This window comes from Engraulis encrasicolus, chromosome 13 (assembly GCF_034702125.1).
Source record: "Engraulis encrasicolus isolate BLACKSEA-1 chromosome 13, IST_EnEncr_1.0, whole genome shotgun sequence".
NCBI classification, from domain to species: domain Eukaryota; kingdom Metazoa; phylum Chordata; class Actinopteri; order Clupeiformes; family Engraulidae; genus Engraulis; species Engraulis encrasicolus.
In genome coordinates, this window is record NC_085869.1 from 41,798,008 (window position 1) to 41,820,507 (window position 22,500).

At 43.4% G+C, this 22,500-nt stretch overlaps 1 protein-coding gene across 2 annotated transcripts in view; it reads right to left on the bottom strand.

Annotated features, from left to right (window-relative positions):
- Positions 1-2,614: 2,614 nt before the first annotated feature.
- The window catches only part of LOC134461171 (immunoglobulin superfamily member 3-like), a 21,872-nt gene continuing 1,986 nt past the window's right edge, over positions 2,615-22,500 (bottom strand). Inside the window, exons 2-17 of one of the 2 annotated variants that reach the window (XM_063213939.1) lie at positions 22,211-22,368; positions 21,720-21,939; positions 20,641-21,057; positions 18,302-18,700; positions 17,572-17,955; positions 16,967-17,344; positions 16,490-16,708; positions 15,630-15,782; positions 9,044-9,274; positions 8,138-8,326; positions 7,442-7,605; positions 6,775-6,918; positions 6,234-6,324; positions 5,726-5,932; positions 5,140-5,334; positions 2,615-4,789 (exon numbers count right to left, since the gene is read on the bottom strand). In XM_063213939.1, coding sequence (XP_063070009.1) covers positions 4,176-4,789; positions 5,140-5,334; positions 5,726-5,932; positions 6,234-6,324; positions 6,775-6,918; positions 7,442-7,605; positions 8,138-8,326; positions 9,044-9,274; positions 15,630-15,782; positions 16,490-16,708; positions 16,967-17,344; positions 17,572-17,955; positions 18,302-18,700; positions 20,641-21,057; positions 21,720-21,939; positions 22,211-22,368 — 4,163 coding nt within the window. In that variant the 3' untranslated portion in view covers positions 2,615-4,175. The remainder of the gene's footprint in view (positions 4,790-5,139; positions 5,335-5,725; positions 5,933-6,233; positions 6,325-6,774; positions 6,919-7,441; positions 7,606-8,137; positions 8,327-9,043; positions 9,275-15,629; positions 15,783-16,489; positions 16,709-16,966; positions 17,345-17,571; positions 17,956-18,301; positions 18,701-20,640; positions 21,058-21,719; positions 21,940-22,210; positions 22,369-22,500) is intronic. The other variant, XM_063213940.1, reaches the window with a different exon arrangement.

The following is a 22,500-nucleotide window of genomic DNA, read 5'->3' on the forward strand; positions in this document are numbered from 1 at the left end:
TTCCCATTGATTTGACCCCCCTTTGACAGGTGGGAACAGGCACCTTGATGTGTGTACCCTCATGTCGGGGGCGGGGCTACCCCTTTGGACTGTGGCTGACTAGGCTCAGCTGGACTTCTGGCTAATTTGGCATTACAGGAGCTGTTCCTCTGTGTGTGTGTGTGTGTGTGTGTGTGTGTGTGTGTGTGCGTGCGTGCGTGCGTGCGTGCGTGCATGTGTGTGAGAGAGAGAGTGAAGAGAGAGAGAGAGAGGAGAGAGACAGACAGAGAGAGAGAGAGAGGAGAGAGAGAGAGAGAGAGAGAGAGAGAGGAGAGAGAGAGAGAGAAGAGCGAGAGTGTGTGTGGATGTGGGTGTAGGTGTGTGTGGGTGTGCGTGTGCGTGTGCGTACGCAAGTGCGTGTGTGGGTGTGCATGTGTGTGTAAGTGCTTGGATGCATTGTGTGAAGTCCTGGAGCACATCTATCCAGTGTAGCGGTTCTCTGGGGCCTTGCATGGTATTGGAATGATAACAGGGTCTCCTCACTAGGGACCAACCATCACAGCATCAAACACAACCCAAGAGCCATATTTTACCATCGAGTTTGGCTTAACAGTTTGTGAAGTTTGACGGTTTGAAGATTTTTTTTTGCTTCTGCTTTACTGTAGCTGTAACTGATGTAAGATTGCCTCTTTCATGGCTTACTCTCTATTATTTATTTGTCTATTTCCCCCCATCTCTCCCTTTCTTGGAGTAATCACAGTCAGTGCTGGCACCCAGGGGGAATGCTGTCTTCCATCTAAAGCCTATTTTGTTTTCACATCACGCTTGTTTGGGGTCTTATTTGGGGTGGAGGGACCAAATAGGGCCTACTCTACGGAAGAGTGTTCAATATGACTTTCTACAGTGTTGACTTAACTCTCGTTCTGAATTAAATGAAACAAATAAACTGAATTTGTAAGAAAGCGAATTTCTATTTAAGTTCACAGAGGAACCAAATATATATAACATAGATAATATAATGTTATTATACGTGTGTATATATATTTTTTCATAGAACAGTATGCAATTTGACTTTGAAGTGTTGGGTTAAACGTAAGTAAGTCTCTCAAAAGGCTATTATATTTGGGAGGAAGCTGCCTTCAATCTGAAGAGCACATTTGTTTACCCACCATATTTGCAATGAGGTATTGGGTAAAAAAAAAAATGGCTGAGGTCTTCCTGGCTGTGGTAGCTTGCTGTAGAACACCACAGTCTCCTGTCGCCTTGCAAAAAGCTGCTATCCTCTGCTCGGTTTCCTCTATGGTGCGTGACAAGGGTAGACGGTGACGTGTGAGACTGCAGCATAGTGGTACGAAAAAGGCTAAAGGATTACCACAAAGACTTCCTGAAGACTTCCTCTATTTGCATAAGAGCCAGCCAACTGCAAAAAATGCCACATGCAAATTCATCAATCAGGCCCCCGTGACATGACTATGCAGAGCCGCTGAAAGCTTTGGCCGGGCCCAGGACAAAATCAACTGAAAGCCCTTGCTCTCAATACATACAATATAACAGGTACCCAATTCAGGGGCCCTTCACTTCCTGAGCCTGGGACAGCCCCCCCGTCCCAAACCCCCCCATTGGCTCTGCTGTGACTGTTTAGGTACTCGCATACACCAAACCACAAAAACTGGTTCTTACTCCAAAGGGATTACAGTACATATTCTTGATCAGGGGAACAAAAAAAGCTATTTTCTTTCTATCAGAGCTCTTTATTAATTTGACGTTGCATTCTATTTGAGATCAAGATGTGTAATCATTCACGACTTTCAAGTGTTATTCAAAGTCTGGCTTATACAGAAGAGAAAACAAAGTGATGACCTCAATTAATTAAGAGTGCTATTTTTAGTATTGAATACATTTATTTAAAATTGAAAAAGGCAGTCATTGGAACAAGGTCAAAGGGACTATTTGTCTTTTACAAAGAGCTGTCATACTGTAATCATGGGCACCAAACTACTTTTTCTTCCTTGTCAGACATTCACTTTATATTTTCTATTCTCGTCATTACTTTCAATAAGAGCATTTGATTTTTCAGACAGGAATCTTTTCTCACTTAATGACTGTCCTATCTCCTCTAGACGAGACACATACTCACACACAGATGCATTCATGCAAAGCTACAAACAAACGGAAAAACCTTCGCTGTGTGTGACACGAGGCAGATGAGTTTTTTGACATGACAGAAGATGTTGTCTTGTCATGTTCCATCAATACTGTTATAATTAAATTTAAAGCATAATCAAACAAACACATAAGTTCACTCTGAAGTAGATCCCACTCTGGAAGAGGCAAAGGACACACATCAGCCCCATTTTTGTGTCCTCCTATCCTTCACACTAGGCCTTGGAGCTGAATATGAGAATCTGGGGGTCGTTTCTCGACAGTGCCTTTGCTAACGACTTTAGCCATTTTGTTCATTCTTAAGACCAACGTTGTAACCAAGGTCTTGAGTTGGTCTTAAGTTGCTCTTAAGTTGGTCTTGCGTCTAAAGACCAACTGAAGACCAACTTAAGACCAACTCAAGAGCAACTTACGACCAACTCAAGACCGACTTAAGACGTTTAGCAACGACAAGAATCGAGAAACGACCCCCTGAGTGGTGAAACAGAGATACAGAGGGATGGAGAGAGGGAGGAAAGGCAAACACAGAAGAGGAGAAGGAAAGGATAAATGGATAGTGAGATCTCTCACTCACTGAGAAGCAGAAACAAAGACAAAGAGTGAAATGAGAAAGATACGACCAGGGGGCTAGAGAATGGTGATTTAGACCCTGTTTTACACATATGTGGATCTTTTTGTAAGTGCATGTATTTTGTTTACACGTAACACGTTTTAGAAATCTCTTAAAACCACATTTTTTTTTAAATGCATCCGTCAAAATTGTGTATCTAAAAAAAATCTTCATGCAGTGCTTAACATTTTTTTTTTAAAAACATCCGCTTTTGAAAATATCTGCATATATGTGACCAAGGCTGAAGACAAAAAGAAGGAAAAAAACAAAGAGAGAGAAGGGAGAGATGAAGAAAGGTGGGTATGAAATGTTGGCCTTTACAAAGAAAACGTCCATCAGTAACTCGACAGAAACAGTGAGAAAAGGAGAAGTAGTGACACGGCACAGACTGATCAATATCAGCTGAATCTCTCAGGGCCGTTTCCCCATTTCACTTCTACTTCCTCCTATGTATGTCCCAGCATGCTGACGCTGGTATGCACAGTAACACTGCTACTCACATATTACACATGTACAACGCAGCAACAAATATGATCTTAGCGTATAAAAATATAAAAGAAACTCCTTATGCTAAAGACATGAGAAACAATAGAAAACATATTATTAACAATGTTATTTTTAAAAAATAGAATACAAAATGCTAAATCTAAGTGCAAAATATCCTCTTTGTACATAACGTGACATTCATGACAGGACAGTCAAATCTCTAAATCAGAATCACATCTTCTGACCTTTGAGTCCTTTGTGTCTTGTTTTTGGCAGTTTGACATATAGATGTTTAACTACAACATCCTTCATTTTGTGGAGCAACCACAACATTTTCAATGTGCCAACAAATGAAAAACGGACCACACAATCAATAACAACTGTTTGGAAGAAGGTGGGCCATGGTCCAATATTTGTGAAAAAAAATAAATCCTTAAAATGGTTACATTTCTGAACAGGTTTACTCAGGAAGTTTAGTTCGGACAGTTCGAAAACATGTTTACACTGCAGTTCCAGTTGCAGATTCCCTGAGCATTCAAAGTGCCTGTCTGGACAGACAGCATAGCACATTTGTCCACACCTTATTACCCATGGCCTAACTCAGCATTGCACAGTTTCACCATTCATACATCATTGTCTAGTCAAATTCGTTTCAGCAAAGCCTGAAACCTTTAACCTTTCAAGAAAAAAAGAGAAGCATCTGGTTAGGCTGCCTCTGTGGTGCTGGGCCCCGCTTCTCAAAAACATTGAAGCTTGCGAGGGGAAATTGCATTGCAATCAAGTAAGGTGGTAACTTTGTTTGCAACAACACTGTCCTAGAAACACACCCCTGGTCTGTCAGCTGATGCGCAATGTGCAGTGTCACCTCTATCAGGGTCTCAGTGTTGGTTTGTCAGCTGATAGCACTGACACCGTCTCCCCCCCCACCCCCACCCCCTCAGGCCTCAGGAGCAGAGGGTTTCAGAGGGTTGCTCTCAGCCCACAGAGACCCTTTCGCCTTCTTCTGCTCAGTTTTAGCCTTGTGGAACCGCCAACCCATAATGGCCACCACCCCAATCAGGATCAGTAGCAGGATGGCTAGCACAGCACACGCCACGTGTTCTGGAGAGGCCCCTGACTGCGCAGCCGGGTTAGCTGTGTGCACCAGCACGTCTAGGAACCCTGACTGGGCTTCAGCCACCTTCTTCCACTTTCCACCTTCTACGTCCATCGTCTTCCGTGCAGTGGTGGTCTTCCTAACCAGTTCTTCTACCGAGCAGGAGTAATTGCCACTGTCCGCATCTGATGCCTCCGGCACGGTCATGGTGAAGGACATGACCTCGGGCCGAGTGAAGACGAGACCCGTCCTGGCCTTGTAGCTCTGCAGGGTGCCGTTTCTTGTGAATTTCAAAATGGCCGTCTTCGGCTTGCCGCCCTGGGTTCTGAACCAGGTGACCTCGAAAAGTGAGTCCTGGCTGGACCTTGAGGTGATGCTGCAGTCGACCTTGAATCCGGCTTTCAGGTCGGTCACGTTGAGGCGTTGGTTCTTTTCATTCACATGCAGCTTTGCCTCTGTTTGAAGAAAGAAAATAGGGAGACTTATAGTCGCAACTTTTTTTTCTTTACATTTCCCACATGCACATGACTGTATCAGATGATTTTTTCTTGGTCTGAACAAAAGAAAACCATGTGACTAAATTTATACTATTTGTGGTTTTAAAAACATGCCATAGATGAAACGAAAGCTGTGAGGTTCACTGTTCACTGTCATTCCAACAACCCCCGTGATCACTAATCAGATGACTATGTCTTGGTCTTCATGGCCTGAGAATAGTAAACGTACATCAGTCAACGTACTGTATATGCCTATAGAAATGTTTTTGATGGTGCAGAAACCAACGTAAACATTTTTGCCACATTACCTAGAGCATGCACATTAACGTTGATGAGTCCGGATTCCTCCAAGGCCAACTTCTTCCACTGTCCACTGTCGTACTGGTGAAGCTCCACCTGGCAGGTGTATGCCCCGCTATCCTCCGGAACGGTGTTCAGTACCACCAGGCCGAACTTGTTCTTTTCAGGCCGTGAGAGCCGTAGCCTGTCATCGCTGCTAGGCACTGTAATGATAATTATAATGATAACTTTATATTCATACACTCTAGCACAATTTATACAAGACATGCAGCTCAATGAGCTTTAACGGTTAGAGTAAAAACAACAAAAACAAAATAAATGAAATTGATTGATTAAGAAGGATATTTGGGAAAAGTTAAGGATGAGGTACGTTGCATGGCTAGCTCAGAATTTGGATATCATGGAGTAACAAAGTCAGAAAAAGGCACAAAAATAGAAAAAAATATGGCATAAAAAAACACCCGTATCAGAAAAAATAAATAAGAAATGACATAACATCACAAGAATCAGAGAACCCAAAGAAGGCTCCTGGTGGCAAGAGAAATGAGGTGAAACTCCCTATTCATTTAACTTGAGATTTTAGGGGGAATGAACCTGCTAGGCGGCCATCGTAGTCTTGTGTGAGGAGGGCCTCGTAGGCGTTTGAACCGCGGCGCTGGAACAACCATTTGATGGCGTAGAATGAGGCGGACGGGTCGGAGCCCTCTGACTCCACGCGGCACTGCAGGTCCAATCTCTCGCCCTCTTTGGCAGTCACGTTCTGTGTGACTTTGCTCATACTGAACGTACTTTTGACTGCACCTAGGCGAATGAAGGAAAACGGAAGTAAAATATTGATTGCTTTACAACCTCAGTCACATATGAAAAAACAATGCTATGCATTTGTTGACTATTGGCTATGCTATTATTATATGATTATTCACATTACAGTTAATTTGACTTGACAATGGATGATGTCATAGTATGTGTTTAGTCAAAGGGGCTAAAGGTTCTTCCTTTTGCTTGCAATTTACAACTGATTTGACAACCTTTAGGCTTTACCTGGACATACTGTAGAAATTTAGATGTAGATGCAGGCACATATGCCAGGGTGTGTTCTTACCCTCAGTCTGGATGGTGACAGTAAGCTCTCCAGACTTGTCCTCTGCTAGTTTCCTCCAGCGACCTCCTGGCAGCTGCAGCCACTCGGTCACCTGTGAAGGAATCAGAATGCTACTGTTTTAAAGTTCTAGCATCAGAATGCTGCTGTTTTAAAGGTCTAGAATCAGAATGCTACTGTTTTTACGTCCCAGATACAGTATGCTATGATTCTCTTGGGCACTGAGGCTGTGTGAAAACACTAGTTTATTTTTTTCTAATATCAACTGTGTAAGTAGGCAGTTATTGTCATCAAGTGGTCAAAGGTTCAAAAGGTCAAGTCAAAGAAAAGGAAGTGTACGACCATTAGAGAAAGGGATTGAAACTGTATTTCAGCAAACATCAAAAGGGCAATAAGAACAGTACACACACACACACACACACACACACACACACACACACACACACACACACACACACACACACACACACACACACACACACACACACACACACACACACACACACACACACACACACACACTTTGAATATAGCGATCCATTACCTGACAGAAGTAGTGGCCAGCGTCTGAGGGTCCGGTGGAGTGGAAAGACAGGCTGAAGTGCTCAGCTGTGGGTCGATCGAACATCAGACCACTGGTTCTGTCCAGGGCTTGCAGCGTGCCATCCCTGGTGGCCTTGAAGACCACCTGAAGAAAAATTACAAATATTATTAGCATATTTTAATCCTATTCTATGTATTACCTCTACCAAGGAGGTTATGTTTTCGGTCGCTTTGGTTTGTCTATTTGTCAGTTTGTTTGTCAGCAGGATAATTCAAAAAGTTATGAACGGATTTGGATGAAACTTTGTGGAGTTGTTGGAAATGACAAAAGGAACAAGCGATTAGCCTACATTTTGGAGGTTAATTTTTTAAACTCTCTGAGTGCATTTCTAGCTTATTTATTTTTGAATATATTTTTGGGGCTTTTTGTGTGTTTATTGCTGATAGGACAATTGAGACAGGAAGAGAGTGACAGATGGGGCAGGGTTGAGGCTGGACTTGAACCTGGGTCCCCATGGGCATGCAAGCCCATACTGCATGTGGGGGGCTTATTGCGCTGCACCACATTTTATTTGCCTGGAATGTTTTGTTAGAATTTGGTTATGAGTAAAATTGTGATATGCACTACTTCTACAAAGTTATTGTTACTACTACAGTATTACAAGTACCTGGGTCCTCTCCTGGTCCCCCGTGCCCTGTGTTCTGGACCAGACTACGTCGAAGAGCGACCGGTCGCTGGAACGGGACTGGACCAGGCACTCGACCTTGAAGCCATTCTGCTGGTCGGTCAACTCTATGGTCCTGTCGGTCTTCTGCAGGCGGAGTTTGGCCTCTGTACAGCATCACAAACATACACATATACAGTATAAAGCACTTGGTAAATGAACAATGTGTTCATGTTTCCGAATTCGTTGTCATTTTGTTTTGAATGTTTACAGTGGCAACATTTTACAATATGCATTTAACGTAAAAAAAAAATGTTTTGCCAGTTTGAGAAACCTTGAAATGGTATATTATGATTATGATATGTTAAGTCCACACAGGAAACTACAGTATGATACAGTTTATTCCACAATTTCTAGCTCCTCTGATAAGAATAATTTTCGGAGTACTCAATACATAGCCCCTATGCATAGCCCATGTCCAGGTTCTGATGATGTAGGCCTAATCGGAAAAAGAGGTGAACTACCAGACACTTGTTGACCCTAATTTACTGAATGTTCAAAATCGGCCAGTGTGTTGTGATTTACCCAGGGTTTTTTTTAAACAAGTATGGAAGAAATGTTTTACCAATGGTCTGACTTTGGTCTCTCTCAAGTTATTTAGATGTACTGTACTTTAAGAGTATTGAAGAAATGTTTTACCTATGGGTTTCACTCTGACTTCTGTCTGTCCCGAGCGTTGAGATCCTTTCTTCTCCCACTTGTCATTGCAGTGCTGGTACTGCTCCACTTCGCACCAGTACTTCCCATTGTCACCCAGCTCCGTCTTGTCCACCGTCAGTAGGAACGTTCCCGGATCGGGCCTGGAGAACCGGAGCCTCTCTTGCAGGCCTGCAGAAAGTATAGAGTAGGGTTTGTCAATGGGGTGCTCTACAGCCCCCCCAGGGGACATTGGGGAGCCTTAGGGGGGGCGTTGAGAAGGATACAACTGAGAGGGGGTTGTGCTTAGTTGCCATTGGGGGGCATTAGTCCATTTTAATTTTTAATATTAAGGGGGACGTTGTTGGAAGGCTTATGATGAGGTCAAGGGGGCATTGGGAGGCTTATGATGAGGTCCACGGGGTGTTAATTTTAAACAAGGTTGAGAATCACTGGTATAGAGCGTTGGCTCATAATTCCAAGCGTTTTAAACTTTCATTTGTTCCAACTTCAATAACACTTTTAAAAAACAAGATGGACTATAAGGAATTCAAAGTGAAGTAGATCAGTTGTGCTTATTAGCTAAAACAATACTATTTTGGGGGAATTGGGGGGTGGGTGTTACTTTGCACAATTTGCATTAAATGAACAGTAAGATATAAGCATCCTGCACCTTTCTATAGCCTACTGTGTTGTAGGTGTCAGTTTGTGAGTCATGTGAGGAATGTCTCTCTTATGTGATGTAAATTCAAACTCGCAATCCAATCCAAACTTGAAATCCAATGTTAGTAATGTGTCTTTTTAAATCTTTCTTTCTATATGTAATGTAGCATATGACCTCTACTTGCTGACCTAAAACCATTGTCACCTTTGGGCACATTATAGTTGTCTTAAATCTTGTCTTAATACCTCCAAGGCTGTCCCCATAGGTCAGGCCCCCCTTCTGGGTGTAGGTCAGGAGAGTGTTGGTGGTGCCTGACGCAGAGCCGGACTCGGGGCTGACGTGCTGGAACAGCCAGGTGAGGGCAAAGTGGGAGGACGGGTCGTCCCTTCCGGACAGTATCTTGCAGGCGATCTCGATCTGTTCACCTTCGCCCGCATTCGTCTCAATGAGGGTTTGGTCCATACGGAAATCACTGGCTGAAGTGACACATAGGATAATAAATAGATAAACAATAAATAAAACATAAATAAATACATAGAACCTACATACATACCTTTTATGTGTTTCTAATGTTTTTTTTGTGTGTGTGAAGTGTGAGTGTCTGTGAGAGACGTGTACTACTACTGCACAAAAATTGCCTATACTGGGCCAAATAAACATACACCCTACATAGTACAGACACAGACACAGACACACACACAGACACACAGACACACACACACACACACACACACACACACACACATGGTCTGACACTGTGAGTGAAAGAGTAGTTTGTACATGCTAACTACTACTTACTTATCACGTTAATAGACAAAATACTACTCAACAAAATATTGCTGTTGCAGAATTCTGTAGAAAGGGAGGGAGAGAGAGAGAGAGAGAGAGAGAGAGAGAGAGAGAGAGAGAGAGAGAGAGGGAGAGAGAGAGAGAGACAGAGAGAGAGAGAGAGAGAGAGAGAGAGGGAGAAAGAGAGAGGGAAACACTCACACACAAGCAGATGGCTCAGATAGGGAAACACATTCGCTGATGGCTGAAGTAAGATACACACATACAGATGACAAGGCTGTATATGTATATATCAAGCCATGCACCTATTTCCTTGGTCTAATCTTACACACACACATGTACAGATGCACAAAACTTAGGTACACAATTGAGGGATGTAGTGTATATATTCATCTGCTGAGGCCCCCCAAAAATGTTCCTACTAAAGACCTCTGTGTTTCCCAACGTGTCCACTTGAATGGATGGGTGCCGTGAAGTCCCTACTGAAGTGGTTTCCGACCTCAGGGCCACTGACAACTTTGGCTGGGCCCAGGGCCCAGTGCCCAGGGCCCCCCATCCAATACATTCAATGTAATGAGGACCCAATTATGGGGACCCCTCTCTCCCTGGGCCCAGGACAGCTGACCCATTTGTCCCCCTTGCTGGCTTCCCTGCCCATCCTGTCCACTGTGTGGGTGGGCTATGTGTTTCTCCTACTGTCCACTAGGATGGATGGTTGGTGTTTCGTGAACGGTGGGAATGTTATCTTAGGCGTAAATAAACAGAATTGATAGACCCAAAAAAGGAATGATGGGGGTGGCGTCCGCGCCAATGTCTTTTTCTGAGCGTTTCGCTCGGTGCAGAATTCAAAAAACAGTATGTCGAAAAGGAAGAAAGGAGTCGCACACAAGAGCTGAATGCAAAATCAAAACTGTATTAAACAACACTGAAAAACATGAATGAAAGTGACAGACAAGGGACAAACGTTTCGGTAACGCTTTACTTTACGGTACAGTTACCCTATGTAATTACTGTGCACTTTCTGGGTAACAACAGGGTAACAGAGAGAAGTTACATGGTACCTATAGGGTAAAAAGGGGGTAATTACAAAGTAAATACCATTAATGGGGTAACAGCAGGGTAACAGAGAGAAGTTTGACGATTAGATGGTTAGAAAATACCCAGTAGTTTCATAGTAATTCTTGAGATATGTGTATAACATGGTATTTATTTTGTAATTATCCCCTTTTACCCATCAGATACCATGTAATGTCTTTCTGTTACCCTGTTGTTACACAGAAAGTACACAGTATTTACTGTACCGTAAAGTAAAGCTTTACCAACGTTTCAGGTCTAGTCCATCATAAGTGTGCCCAATTCTTTTTTCGGCTGTCTTTTATGCAGTTTTGATTTTGCATTCAGGTCTTGTGTGCGACTCCTTTCTTCCTTCCAAAAAGGTAAATGTTTAAGAAGTTAGGAAGGGACAATTGTATAAAATGTTGACAAGTACTGTACATGCTGTAGCCCACGGTATGATGAGAACCAGAACTTGAGGTCACAAACCAGAACCAAAAATGTCCAACACACTTTCATACCCGGATTTGAGAAGAGAGACAAATGATAGCTCTTAAAAAGCCACATGTCAAGATTAAATCACCAATATTAATGCATTGGGAGGGACAGTTGATGTCATTAACACATTGAGTACCGACGACGTAATAATGCGTTTTTCACGCCCATGCGTTGTATACCAAAACGCAAAAATGCGTTTTTGCATTTAAATATCATATTTTGAATCTACACCCTTCAATGGACAATATATGTGATTTTGGTAGCTCTGTGATGGACATAAATGACAACATTTGCAGTCCAAAGTTGTTTGATTGTTATGATGTTTAAGTGTTATGATTTGGATATTTTAATTTAACTTACCAAGATGTCTGGATGCCAACCCATGTCGCCTATCGCGCTGCCTGCATTGATTTCCCTAGTACGGTCACTGTAGCATGTGTTGTCTCTGACTTCACGCAATAGGTAAACACCATTGTATAGTGCCTGGAGTATCTTGAACTTTCTGGACTTGCTAGACCTTTACCAGATCCTTGGATCCAAATGGCACCCGATATGTGATTGCAGTAATGCGCTCGCTCCGATTTGGACGTTTGATCGCCAAAAAGATAAGTTTCTGTGTCTTCCTGTATGTGAGAAGCCAGAAGCTAGCATGGCTACATATCATGATTCCCTGATTGTCGCTCCCAACGCAGGACGCTCCCCTGTCGGCTCGCTCCCACTAGCCAGACTATCGATCCGGGTGGGACTACACGTCCGGGAGTGATAGAAACACCTGGGACTACACGTCCGGGAGCGATCTCAGTTGGGAGTGTCCATCTGCCACCGCATATGATTCGGATCGGATGGGCTAGGCTACATCTAAGCATCATATCATTTGGATTTGTTGTCAATGTTGGGCTATTATTTCGGGAGTCATCGGGAGCTATTTTAGCAAATGTCTCACCCTCTGCATGTGTGCAAAGAGTTTGTGATCAGTCCACGTGAAAAACGGGGATTTCAAAGGGCATCGATTGCTGGTGTCGTAGTGTGACAGAGCAGGAGGTGTGCTGCCGTATTCGTGAATCGTGCTATGTTGTTTCCCTAGTAGCCTACGATCGGTAGCGTGTATTGTGTCTGACTTCACGCAATAGGTAAACACAGAGACCATTGTATATCGTGCCAGGAGTATCTTGAACTTTCTGGGCTTGCTACCTAGACCTTTACCAGCTCCTTGGATCAAAATGGCACCCGAATTGTAATTGGAGTAATGCGCTCCGATTTAGAAGTTTGATCGCCAACCAGATAAGTTTATTTGATTATTCACCCCTATGTTGAACTGTCTTCCTGTATGTGAAAAGCCAGAAGCTAGCATAGATGGCTACATATGGATCGGATGGGCTACATCTAAGCATCATATCTTTGGGATTTGTTGTCAATGTTGGGCTATTATTTCGGGAGTCATCGGGAACTATTTTAGCAAATGTCCGACCTTCTGCATGTGTGCAAAGAGCTTGTGTTCAGTCTGTGTGAAAAACGTGGATTTCGAAGGGCATTGATTGCCGGTGTCGTAGTGGTTTAGAGCAGGAGGTGTGTCTTGACGTGCAGGAAGATGTGTGTCAGAGCTAACCTTGCACCAAATTGTGATTAAAACCAACTCATCCCCTTTCAAACTCGTCACATTCTGAAGAAGCGCACCCTTCACAAAAACCTCAATATCTCCGATTGTAGCTGAATTCCATGGATACCCACTTCGGTTTAGCGTGGGTTTACTCGGCAATAAAAGCTCGTAGAGACACACAGTTTTCACCTACTAAGAGGGCAGCGTCTCCACTTTCAAACGAGTCATAACATATTTCAGTGGCCCTATCACATAATAAGCTGTGAGTCTACAAAAAAACGTAAAAAAGGGCTTAGAACGCTGGTATTCTACGACATAATTCCGTGAGCAACGCCGGTATTCAATGTGTTAAAAGAATCTGGTTGGCTGCAAGACACTCCTAGTGACAACGCTTCAGGCTGGTCATTTCAACGCTTTGCTGCCTGGCTGTTTGCAGTGAGTTCTCTTTGACTTAGGCTGTGGTTAGGACCCAGGTTCTAGTTAGAACTTGGGACTTAGTCTTCGGTTTTAGACTTATATAATAGTTTGCTGTACATCTGTATCCTGTTCTTCCTGAACGAAGTTGAGTGAATGGGTGACACTTTAGAATAACTACCTGTACACATCTTAATAAACGCTTAATAAATAATGAACTAATTATCAACAAAATGTTTACAAATGTTTATAAATGGGAATATTATGTTAACACAGCAGACACAGCACAGTCTCGTCTGTCCTGGAAGTTTCTCCTCCAAAGATCAGAGGGCATGAAACCAAAAGTTAATTCCCACTCCAATGTGCAGTTTTTTAAATGTTAATTATTATTAAATGTTAATAAAATGTGAATAAAGTGTTTATAAAGTTTTTTTGGGTAGTTATTCTAAACAAGTGTTACCGAATTAAGTCTTCATCAACAAATAGGGCCTACGTCACTCCCGTGAGTGTTGTTTTGTTTGCAATTGGACATCGAACTGCACCATGCCTCAACCCTTGAAGGTCTTGAAGGGCAGACCTAAGAAAATGACGATACATCCATTCATCCATCCATACATAGTACATACTGTACATATATACATACATACTGTACACCATTTTACAAAAAGGCATAGAATTACGAGATGAGAATATGTTGTCTCAATACCACTGACGTAATTCATTTTTCCACCATTGGTGAAAAGCAGAAGTGGCATAGTGCAACACCGTGAATATGCACAGTCTCACCACTCTTCCCTCCAAGATGCACAGACATTTTGGGCTGAAACTTTCAAATGATGCAAACAAGACTCCAACACCAACAGATAACATACATCTGAAAAAGTGGCTCCCCTTGCTAACCCCCCCTGCACATTTCTATTAGACATGAGGTATTCCCAGGTCATTTTGGGGGGCTTATACATCAATATTTTCTAAACTCTCTGATACAACAGTGATCACATGTTGAGTAGACAAGGATGAACTGAAAGGAATTATGTGGGAAAAGGAGTGCAGATATTGTTCGGTCCTTCAGTTGTGCATCAATGTTTCAACCTTGTGCAATAAGAGCAATAGTGGTTCAATCCGGAGCTTGAATTGAGTTTACTCACTTTCTTCACCTCATCTTTCTCTGTCTGTATCTCCCACTCTCGAAAAACATAAATAAACAGAAATTCACATGCAGGGTGAGGGGAACATGAGCTATGATCCCCCCCCCCCCCCCCCCCCCCCCCCCCCCCCCCCGCCCCCCCCCCCCCCCCCCTTTTTTTTTCATTATTTTTCTATATGCCCGGGTCAAATTAACCCGAACACCTTCTAACCAAAACAAGAACACCTTACAAGGGTTAAAGAGGGACTATCTGAATACTACAAAGGACATAGTGTTGTGTTTTGGCAATAACTGGTCTTAACATGATGCTATTTTATTTATTTTCATGGGGCTGTTTGTCCAAAGCAATGAGTTTGTTCCAAAATGACCAAAGCCTTTTTATGCCAAGCCTTTCTATTGCCTTTAAGAAATTGACATTATGGCATTATGTCTCTATGTGCACACTACACAGTCTATAATGGCTGAATGTGATAACCAGTTCTGCAGTTGTCATGGTAACTCTGGGAAAGGTCTCAAGAGATCAAATTTAAAAGCATGTATTCAAAGTGAACAAATGAAAACCTTACTAAGTCTAACACTTTATTCTTTTGATAATTTAAAATATTGATGCACTTTTGGGTGGAAGGGAGAACCCCTACCGATCCACAGTTTAACTGCTCTACACTGAAAACCTTTCCGATCTTCCCAAATGGACCCTGTCATGTATCCAAGTGCACCCGTATTACAGCTGTGCATACAAGTGTAAATGTACTTGTACAGAATGTGATAAACTAATGTATACAACATTATTTGCACCCCAGTTCATCACATTAACCATTTTAATGTATACAATATATTATAAGTCAATTTTAATTAACAATGTACAATAATAATACAGTGTTCTGATAAATAAGATATTTAGATATTTATTCTTTTAATTAAATTCCTTTATGTTAAACAGTGTAAACTAAGGACATTAGCTTTCTGTAAAACTAGAAAAGGTGTACTGCTCATGGTCATCATTCTAGTTCCCACATGATGTCCCTCCACAGGTAGTAGATAGTAGTGAGAAGCTTTAATTTGTCCCAGTGTGGGCAATTGTTTTGCAGTAGTCGCACACCTCTCTCACACACAAATACTCACACTTCCACAAAACATTATAAAAACAAATAAGATTGAACAATAATAAATAAAACAAAATGGAGAACTTAAATATGCACAATATTTAAGATACCTAAAAATCATTGCAAGATATAGTAATATATATGGAAATGAAATGTACAATGCATAATGTAGAGTACTAAAATACATTTCAATGTATCAGATGCTGCTGTGCCTAGTAGGCCCTACTTACGTTTTTCATTGACGACCACCTGTCTGGAGGCGCTCTGGGGTGGGAGGGAGTACCACTCTCCGGCAGTGTCCTGAAGCCACTCCTCCACCATGCACAGGTACCGTCCACTGTCACTGCCGTCCACCTGGCGTAGCATCAGCTGGAACATTCCACCTGGGTCGTGGAGGGGTCATGGGTGGGTCGCGGAGCCTTGGTGTAAAAAAACAAAAACGTAATTCTAAAAAAAAAAAAAAATCCAACTTTTCCTGCAACAATTTACTTTTATTTTGATAGGCTAGTGAACTCCGTGTCATCTGTTGTCATAGATACAATCTGAATGTTTATGCGAGATAGCGTGCAACCAGTCATTCGAGTCTTGGTTACATTTTGAGAATTGCATTGAATTGACTTGAACGCTAAAAAAATTGGGTCGCGACCGAATGAGAGTAGAAACTGGTGGGGCCCAAGACTGATCCAGTTGAGAACCGTTAGGGAGTTGGTCTTGGAATCAAAAGGTTGCAGGGGTATATCAGGGGTGACATTGCCTTTAGCAAGAGCAAGGTAGCTAACATTAATCCAGGGACTGTAACCAACACCCTGTGCCTAAAACTGTACAGTGTAAGTCACTTGGATCAATGGTGTAGTCTACTTTTTTTGAAGTGGGTATACTGTATATTTGAGCATTTTTTGAGGTGGGTGTACTGTATATATTTGCGCTATTCTAAATAATGGATCAATCAATTTTTAAGTGGGTATACTGAAATCCCAGAAATTTAGAAGTGGGTATACTGCGTATACCTGTGTTCTACATAGACTACACCACTGGCTTGGATGAACTGAAAGCAGCAGCTAGGTGTAAATGAAATCAGATGTAATGTCACCTGACAGGGTGGTGACACTCGTCCGTTTGCCGTTATCTGGAAGTGACACGACACCATTGCGGTCGCCGCTAGCAACAGTGCGGCCGCCCACATCCCAGGAGACCGCGAAGCGGGAGGCGTTGGAGATCGCGCTGGCAACCTTGCAGGACAGCTGTATGTCGGAGTTGATGATGGTCGTCAGGGGGGAGGCAGGAACAGCAGTGACTGACAGCGTACTTTCTGTGGTGTAGAGAGAAGGAGATTAAATTTCATTATATGTCATGGCTTGAAACACTGAAGTAGCCTACAGCAATCTGCAGTGCAACCGCAAAATGTCTGTCAAACAGTCTATTTAGAGACAGCCATGATGATAATTCAAGCAAGCTTTTCATGACTAACACTGACCAACTTCTCACTATGGCAGAGGTGAAATAAATCAAATGGCATACAATATGTGAGCTCACGCTGTATATTAATCTCAAGGATTCTACAGTGTACCTTTCTTGTTGACTTGCACACCAAGCCAGTTGGATGACTGGCTGGCTCTCTGGATGTTCTTCAGGTATGCTACCACACGACATTGGTAGACACCACCGTTGCGGAGGCTTGCCTTGTTCACCTCCAAATTGTACACAGAGTCTTCTTCTCCCAACTCTGTGCTCAGTTGGTACTCGTCCCGATCCTGCTCCCATACCACGTTCCCCGTGTGGAGAACCGAGACGATGGCCTCCTCGCTCTTGGAACCGGTTTGCTTGAAGAACCACTGCACGGAAAGGGGCACGGACCTGGGGCTCCGCACGGAGCACCGGATGTCGATCGGATCGTTCACCTTCACAGCAACTGTGCGGCTTCTCATTCGCACCTTCAGGAGAGTAGCTGTGCAAAATGTGCAAAATGATAGCAAGAGTGTGACTAGGTTGACTATCACGTAGGCTACAGTAGCTGTTCATCTGATTCGTATCTTTTTGAATCTGCACCCACTGTTTTGTTATTCAGTTATATGCTCCTACACTTACGTCCAATATACTTTATCACCTGAAAATAGGTACCATATATGTGTCCATATTACTGTCAGTTTCTACGTAAATGCATAAAAGCCATACCGAGTGACGTGACCGCAACGGAGCAATGCTGTGATTGGCTGGCTTTCCTCTGCAACCCTCCACTGTTGTCTCTGCCCCACTCCGACACCGTGCATTTGTACCCCCCGCCGTCGCCCACCTCAGCATCACCCATCTCCAGGACGACGGTACCATTGGCCAATCGGAACGTCCTCACCGCCCGTTGTTGAAAGAGCTGTCCCACCTCTGTCACACCGTCCTGGCTCAGGCTGATGACATCACTGAAGGTGCTGCCCTGGGTGTCTTTCTTGTACTCCCAGGTGACAGACAGTTCCCCGTGCACCCCAGAGACGGAACATGAGAGGGACAGAGGGGACCCTTCTGTCGTGCTTAGATTCGGCTCCATGGACACCACAAGACCACTTTCTAAAAAAAAAGATTTGTTTGAAAGTATTTTAAAAGCTAAATAAAACAGTAATTAAATGCCATGATCTATAGGTTTTGCATCATGTTCAACCCAAAACACAATTTAAAACACATAAATGGTAATTCTGTCATGTCCATTAAAATCAAGAAACACAATTACATTACACTTAGCCTACAGGTATAGATATTGGTTATAGACCCTGGAGCAATGTGGGGTTAGGTGCCTTGCTCAAGGGCACTTCAGCCATGGATGAGGGTGCTGGTAGGGGTGGGATTTGAACCGGTAACCCTCTGATCTGAAGACCAGCGCTCTAACGCAAACACACCCACACAGACCTGGTCTCACCTTTAGCCGTGATGGTGACCTGTTGGGGCTGGGAGCGCTGGAGCTGTCCCTGGGTGAAGCCTCCTTTCTCACCCCTTTTCTCCTGCCATACGCGGCACTGGTACTCCCCCTGATCCTCTGTCCTGGCCGGACGCAGGGTCAATACGTAGTCCTTGTCCGTGGTCTTCGCCGCCCGCAACTCTCCCTCTTCTGACCTCGCAGAGTACCCGGGTAACACCGTTAGCATTCCGAGCGGCCCCACTCGCGCCACCTCCTGGTCGCCTTTGAACCAGGCCACCGTGAAGAAGAGTTCTGGAAGGTTCTGTGCCTCCACGCTGCAGCGCACCTCCATCTCCTCACCCTCCTGGAGGTCGGCCTTGGTGACCTTTATGCGAGCCGCGAACGAGTCCTCAGCTACCTCTGAAAGACCGGAAGTTATGGTAGGGGTTAGAGAAGGAACAGTTTAATGTGTCATAAGTGCGTAGATCGCAGAGTACGAACGAGTCCTCGTACACCTCTGAAAGAAAGTAGGTAGTGATAGGAGTTCAAGGGGTTACAGGTAGATCACAGAGTGCAGACAAGTCCTTGGAGGTGTTTAGAGGTAGGGTGCGCACATCCTCAAGTAGTTGTCCAGGTGCCAGACAAAAGGTAGTAGGTAGTGTGATGAAGCGGTCTGCACACTGTGTATTAACTCCAAAAATAATTTATTTCATTTTAACATACGGCAACGTTTCGATCCAACAGAGGGATCTTCCTCAGGCAAAGGGGTTAGAGGAGGAACAGTTTAATTTGTCATAAGTACGTAGATCGCAGAGTACGAACGAGTCCTCGTACACCTCTGAAAGAAAGTAAGTAGTGATAGGAGTTCAAGGGGTTAAAGGTGGATCACAGAGTGCAGACAAGTCCTTGGAGACATTTGCAAGACAGGATGTGTTGGTAGGGGTTAGAGGAAGCAGAGTTTACTGTCTCATAGGTAGATCGTGAAACAGTGTTCCTTGGACACCTGTGCAAGGAAGGACATTGTGGTAGGGGTTAGAGTAGAGGTTCTCAACCTATTTTGAACCAACGCCCCCTTGAACTCATCATGACCTTCCCATTTTTGCAACTGAGCACCCCCCTCTCAGCTGTCTCGTTCTCAACGCCCCACCGAGAGCTCACACTAGGGGACTGTAGAGCCCCTGTTGAGAAACACTAGATTAGCGGAAAAGGAGTTTACTTTCTCATAGGTAGATCACACATTTCAAACGAAGCCTCTGACACTTCTGTGAGACAGGAAGAGGTCCAACATTAAAGAACTTTATGTCACTGATTGAAAGCAAAAATTGTACTTTTGGACCATCAACAACACAACAACAATTTCACTATATAAGAAAGCTAATCAGATATAGATGTAAATATACATGTATCAGTAGTGCCACAAGTGCCGAAACCCCATAAATAGCCAACCGGTTTTGCAGGAGTCCACAACATCCAAGGTGAAAACCACACACCAATGTGGAAAGTAACACAATACGTATTCTGTTAGAGGTTAGAGGAAGAAAATTTTAGTATCAAACATGCTTTGTGAACTGACCGGTTTTGTGAGAGTAAAAAAAATATTCAAAAGTGAAAACCATTCAATCATTTTGATAGAGTATGTAGATTTGGTATGTAGATTTACCTGTCTGGTAAACTAACTATTGCTACAAGAAAGGAAGCCATTATGACGATTATGTAATTTGTTTATGCATTGACATGATATCAAAACGGCAATGAAAACCATGTGTGACAAAACACAAGAGGTTAGAGGAAGAAGAGTTTACTGTCCCATAGAGCCTTTGTGAACACAAGAATAAGCGCATAGAATGTGAAAACTATTCAATCATCTTTCATAGAGTATGTAACTTTGGTCATTGAGTGAAGGCTGCCTATCTTGTTAACTAAAAACCTCTAGAAGAAAGGATGGTAGGAAAGATGGTATTGTATTTTGTTCAGGTAACATTGGCATGAAGTGCAATGAAAACCACATACAAGTGTGGAAAAAACACAACATCTATTTTGATTGATGTTAGAGAATGCCAAAAGAGTGTTCTGTAGTAACTATTTTGAAAGATAAAAGCCAACCAATCCAGGGCTCCTTTGCAAGGTGCAGGTCACATGCTCTCTTGCATCAAGATGAAATAGACTGCACACTCTTGCCAGGTTTATTCACAAAGACTTAAGAAAGGCAGCACAGGCCGAAACGTTGTTTTTGACCAAGCAGTATCAAAAGTAAAAACCATTAAATCATCTAGATATGTACATTTTGTCATTCGGCGGGTAGCTTTAAGAAAAAGAGAAATGGGTTGACAAAAGGCTTGAATTGAAACTTGTATTCTCACCAACGGTCTTGATAGTCACATCTACGCCTTGCGCATCCTTGCTGGCAACATTGAACCACGAGCGGTCAGGGTCCTGGATCCACTCCTGGACTCGGCAGAATATCTTGCCCTGGTCTGCCTGCTGCACCTGGGTCATCCTCAGCCGGTACTGGGTCTCCTCCACCTTCTCGATGGCCACCTGCCTGGACTGGTACCGGGCGTCATAGCCTTCCCCCGGCCGTACGGTCAGGTCCCGGTCCAGGCTGATGATGGGACGAGGCTCGCCGCCACTGCTGCTTTGGAGGAGATATGTGACTGACAGGTGAGTGTGCTGGAAGGTTTGGCTGGAGGCCAGGCACTCGAGCTGAAGGGTGTCGCCCTCAAAGAGGTCCAGGGAGGAGGGACCGGAGTAAGTGGCTGACAGGGTGTCCTCCACCACTGCATAGGGAGGAGAGAGAGAGAGAAAGAGAGAGAGAGAGAGAGAGAGAGAGAGAGAGAGAGAGAGAGAGAGAGAGAGAGAGAGAGAGAGAAAGAGAGAGAAAGATAGAGAGAAAGAGAAGAATCAATTATACCACTGCTTAGAGATACACAAAAATGGTAATGGAAGACCATGGAGACATGAGAATTATAGGAAAGACATGCTCACACCATTGCCAATCACATGTTCCTCAGTTTTTAACTGGGTGCTGAATCCCTCATTTGAAAATACATGACTATACATGACTATACAAATATTCCTTCAGTAAGCCAATGTTTTCTTGTTTTGGCTAATATTTAGGTAGGTCTTAAAAAACCAAACATAACTCTTTAATATACCTACATGCACACATACATGCATGCATGCATACTTTACAGTATACATGCTTACATACATACATACATACATACATACATACATACATACATACATACATACATACATACATACATACATACATACATACATACATACATACATACATACATACATACATACATACATACATACATACATACATACAAACATACATACATACATAGTCCTAAATAAATAGCCTACACAAACAAGTAAAGCCAGCATGCATCTCCTTCCTTTAAATGCACTAAATAAATAAACCCACCATGCAGCGATGTTTTGGCAGTATAGGTTCCATAGTACCGAGAGTCAGTGTTTGGCGTGTGGCACTCTATCTCAGCGGTGTCCTCGATGAGTGTTTTGTTGATGTGAAATATCACAGACGACCCCGTCAGCCTCTCGATCCAGATTTCTCTGCTCCTGACTCGGCCCTGGTACACGGCGTAGCCATACGAGTCCCCGATAGTACTGACGATCTCAATCTCCTGAGAAGTAGAATAGAGTTAGTAGAGTTGAATAAAGAAGAGTTAGTTTATTGATCCACATGTGGAAATTCAGGTGCCAAGTAGGCATACAGGTAAAGGTTAAGTGATTAGGAAGTGGGAAATCTGCTAATACATACAATATAATATTGTCCACGTGTGTCAGTAAGTGAATAAAATACTTACTCCCGGCCCCTTCTATTAGATGATTTACCTTCACCTCAAGGTTAACTTAACCTGGTTTACTACTCAGCTAGGTTTTTGGTATACGCACCTGGCTGGGTCGGCTGGGCTTGTAGGCAGAGAAATGGAAGGTCTGCTCGGCGGGACCCTCGAAGTTGCTGACGCTGCACTTGATGGAGACAGGGAAGCCTTTGATCCTGTAGAGCGGGCCTTTCTCGATCGTCACTACGCGCTGGGCTCTGCCGAAATCTGCGGTAGACAGTCAGAGAGGAAGTGGAAAGTTTCAGCAAAACTATCAAAACGGTCTATCTGCCAAACTCTTGAAGGCAGCCTAAAAATGGAGCTTTATGAACAAGTAACATCATCCCTTCTCTCAGGCAG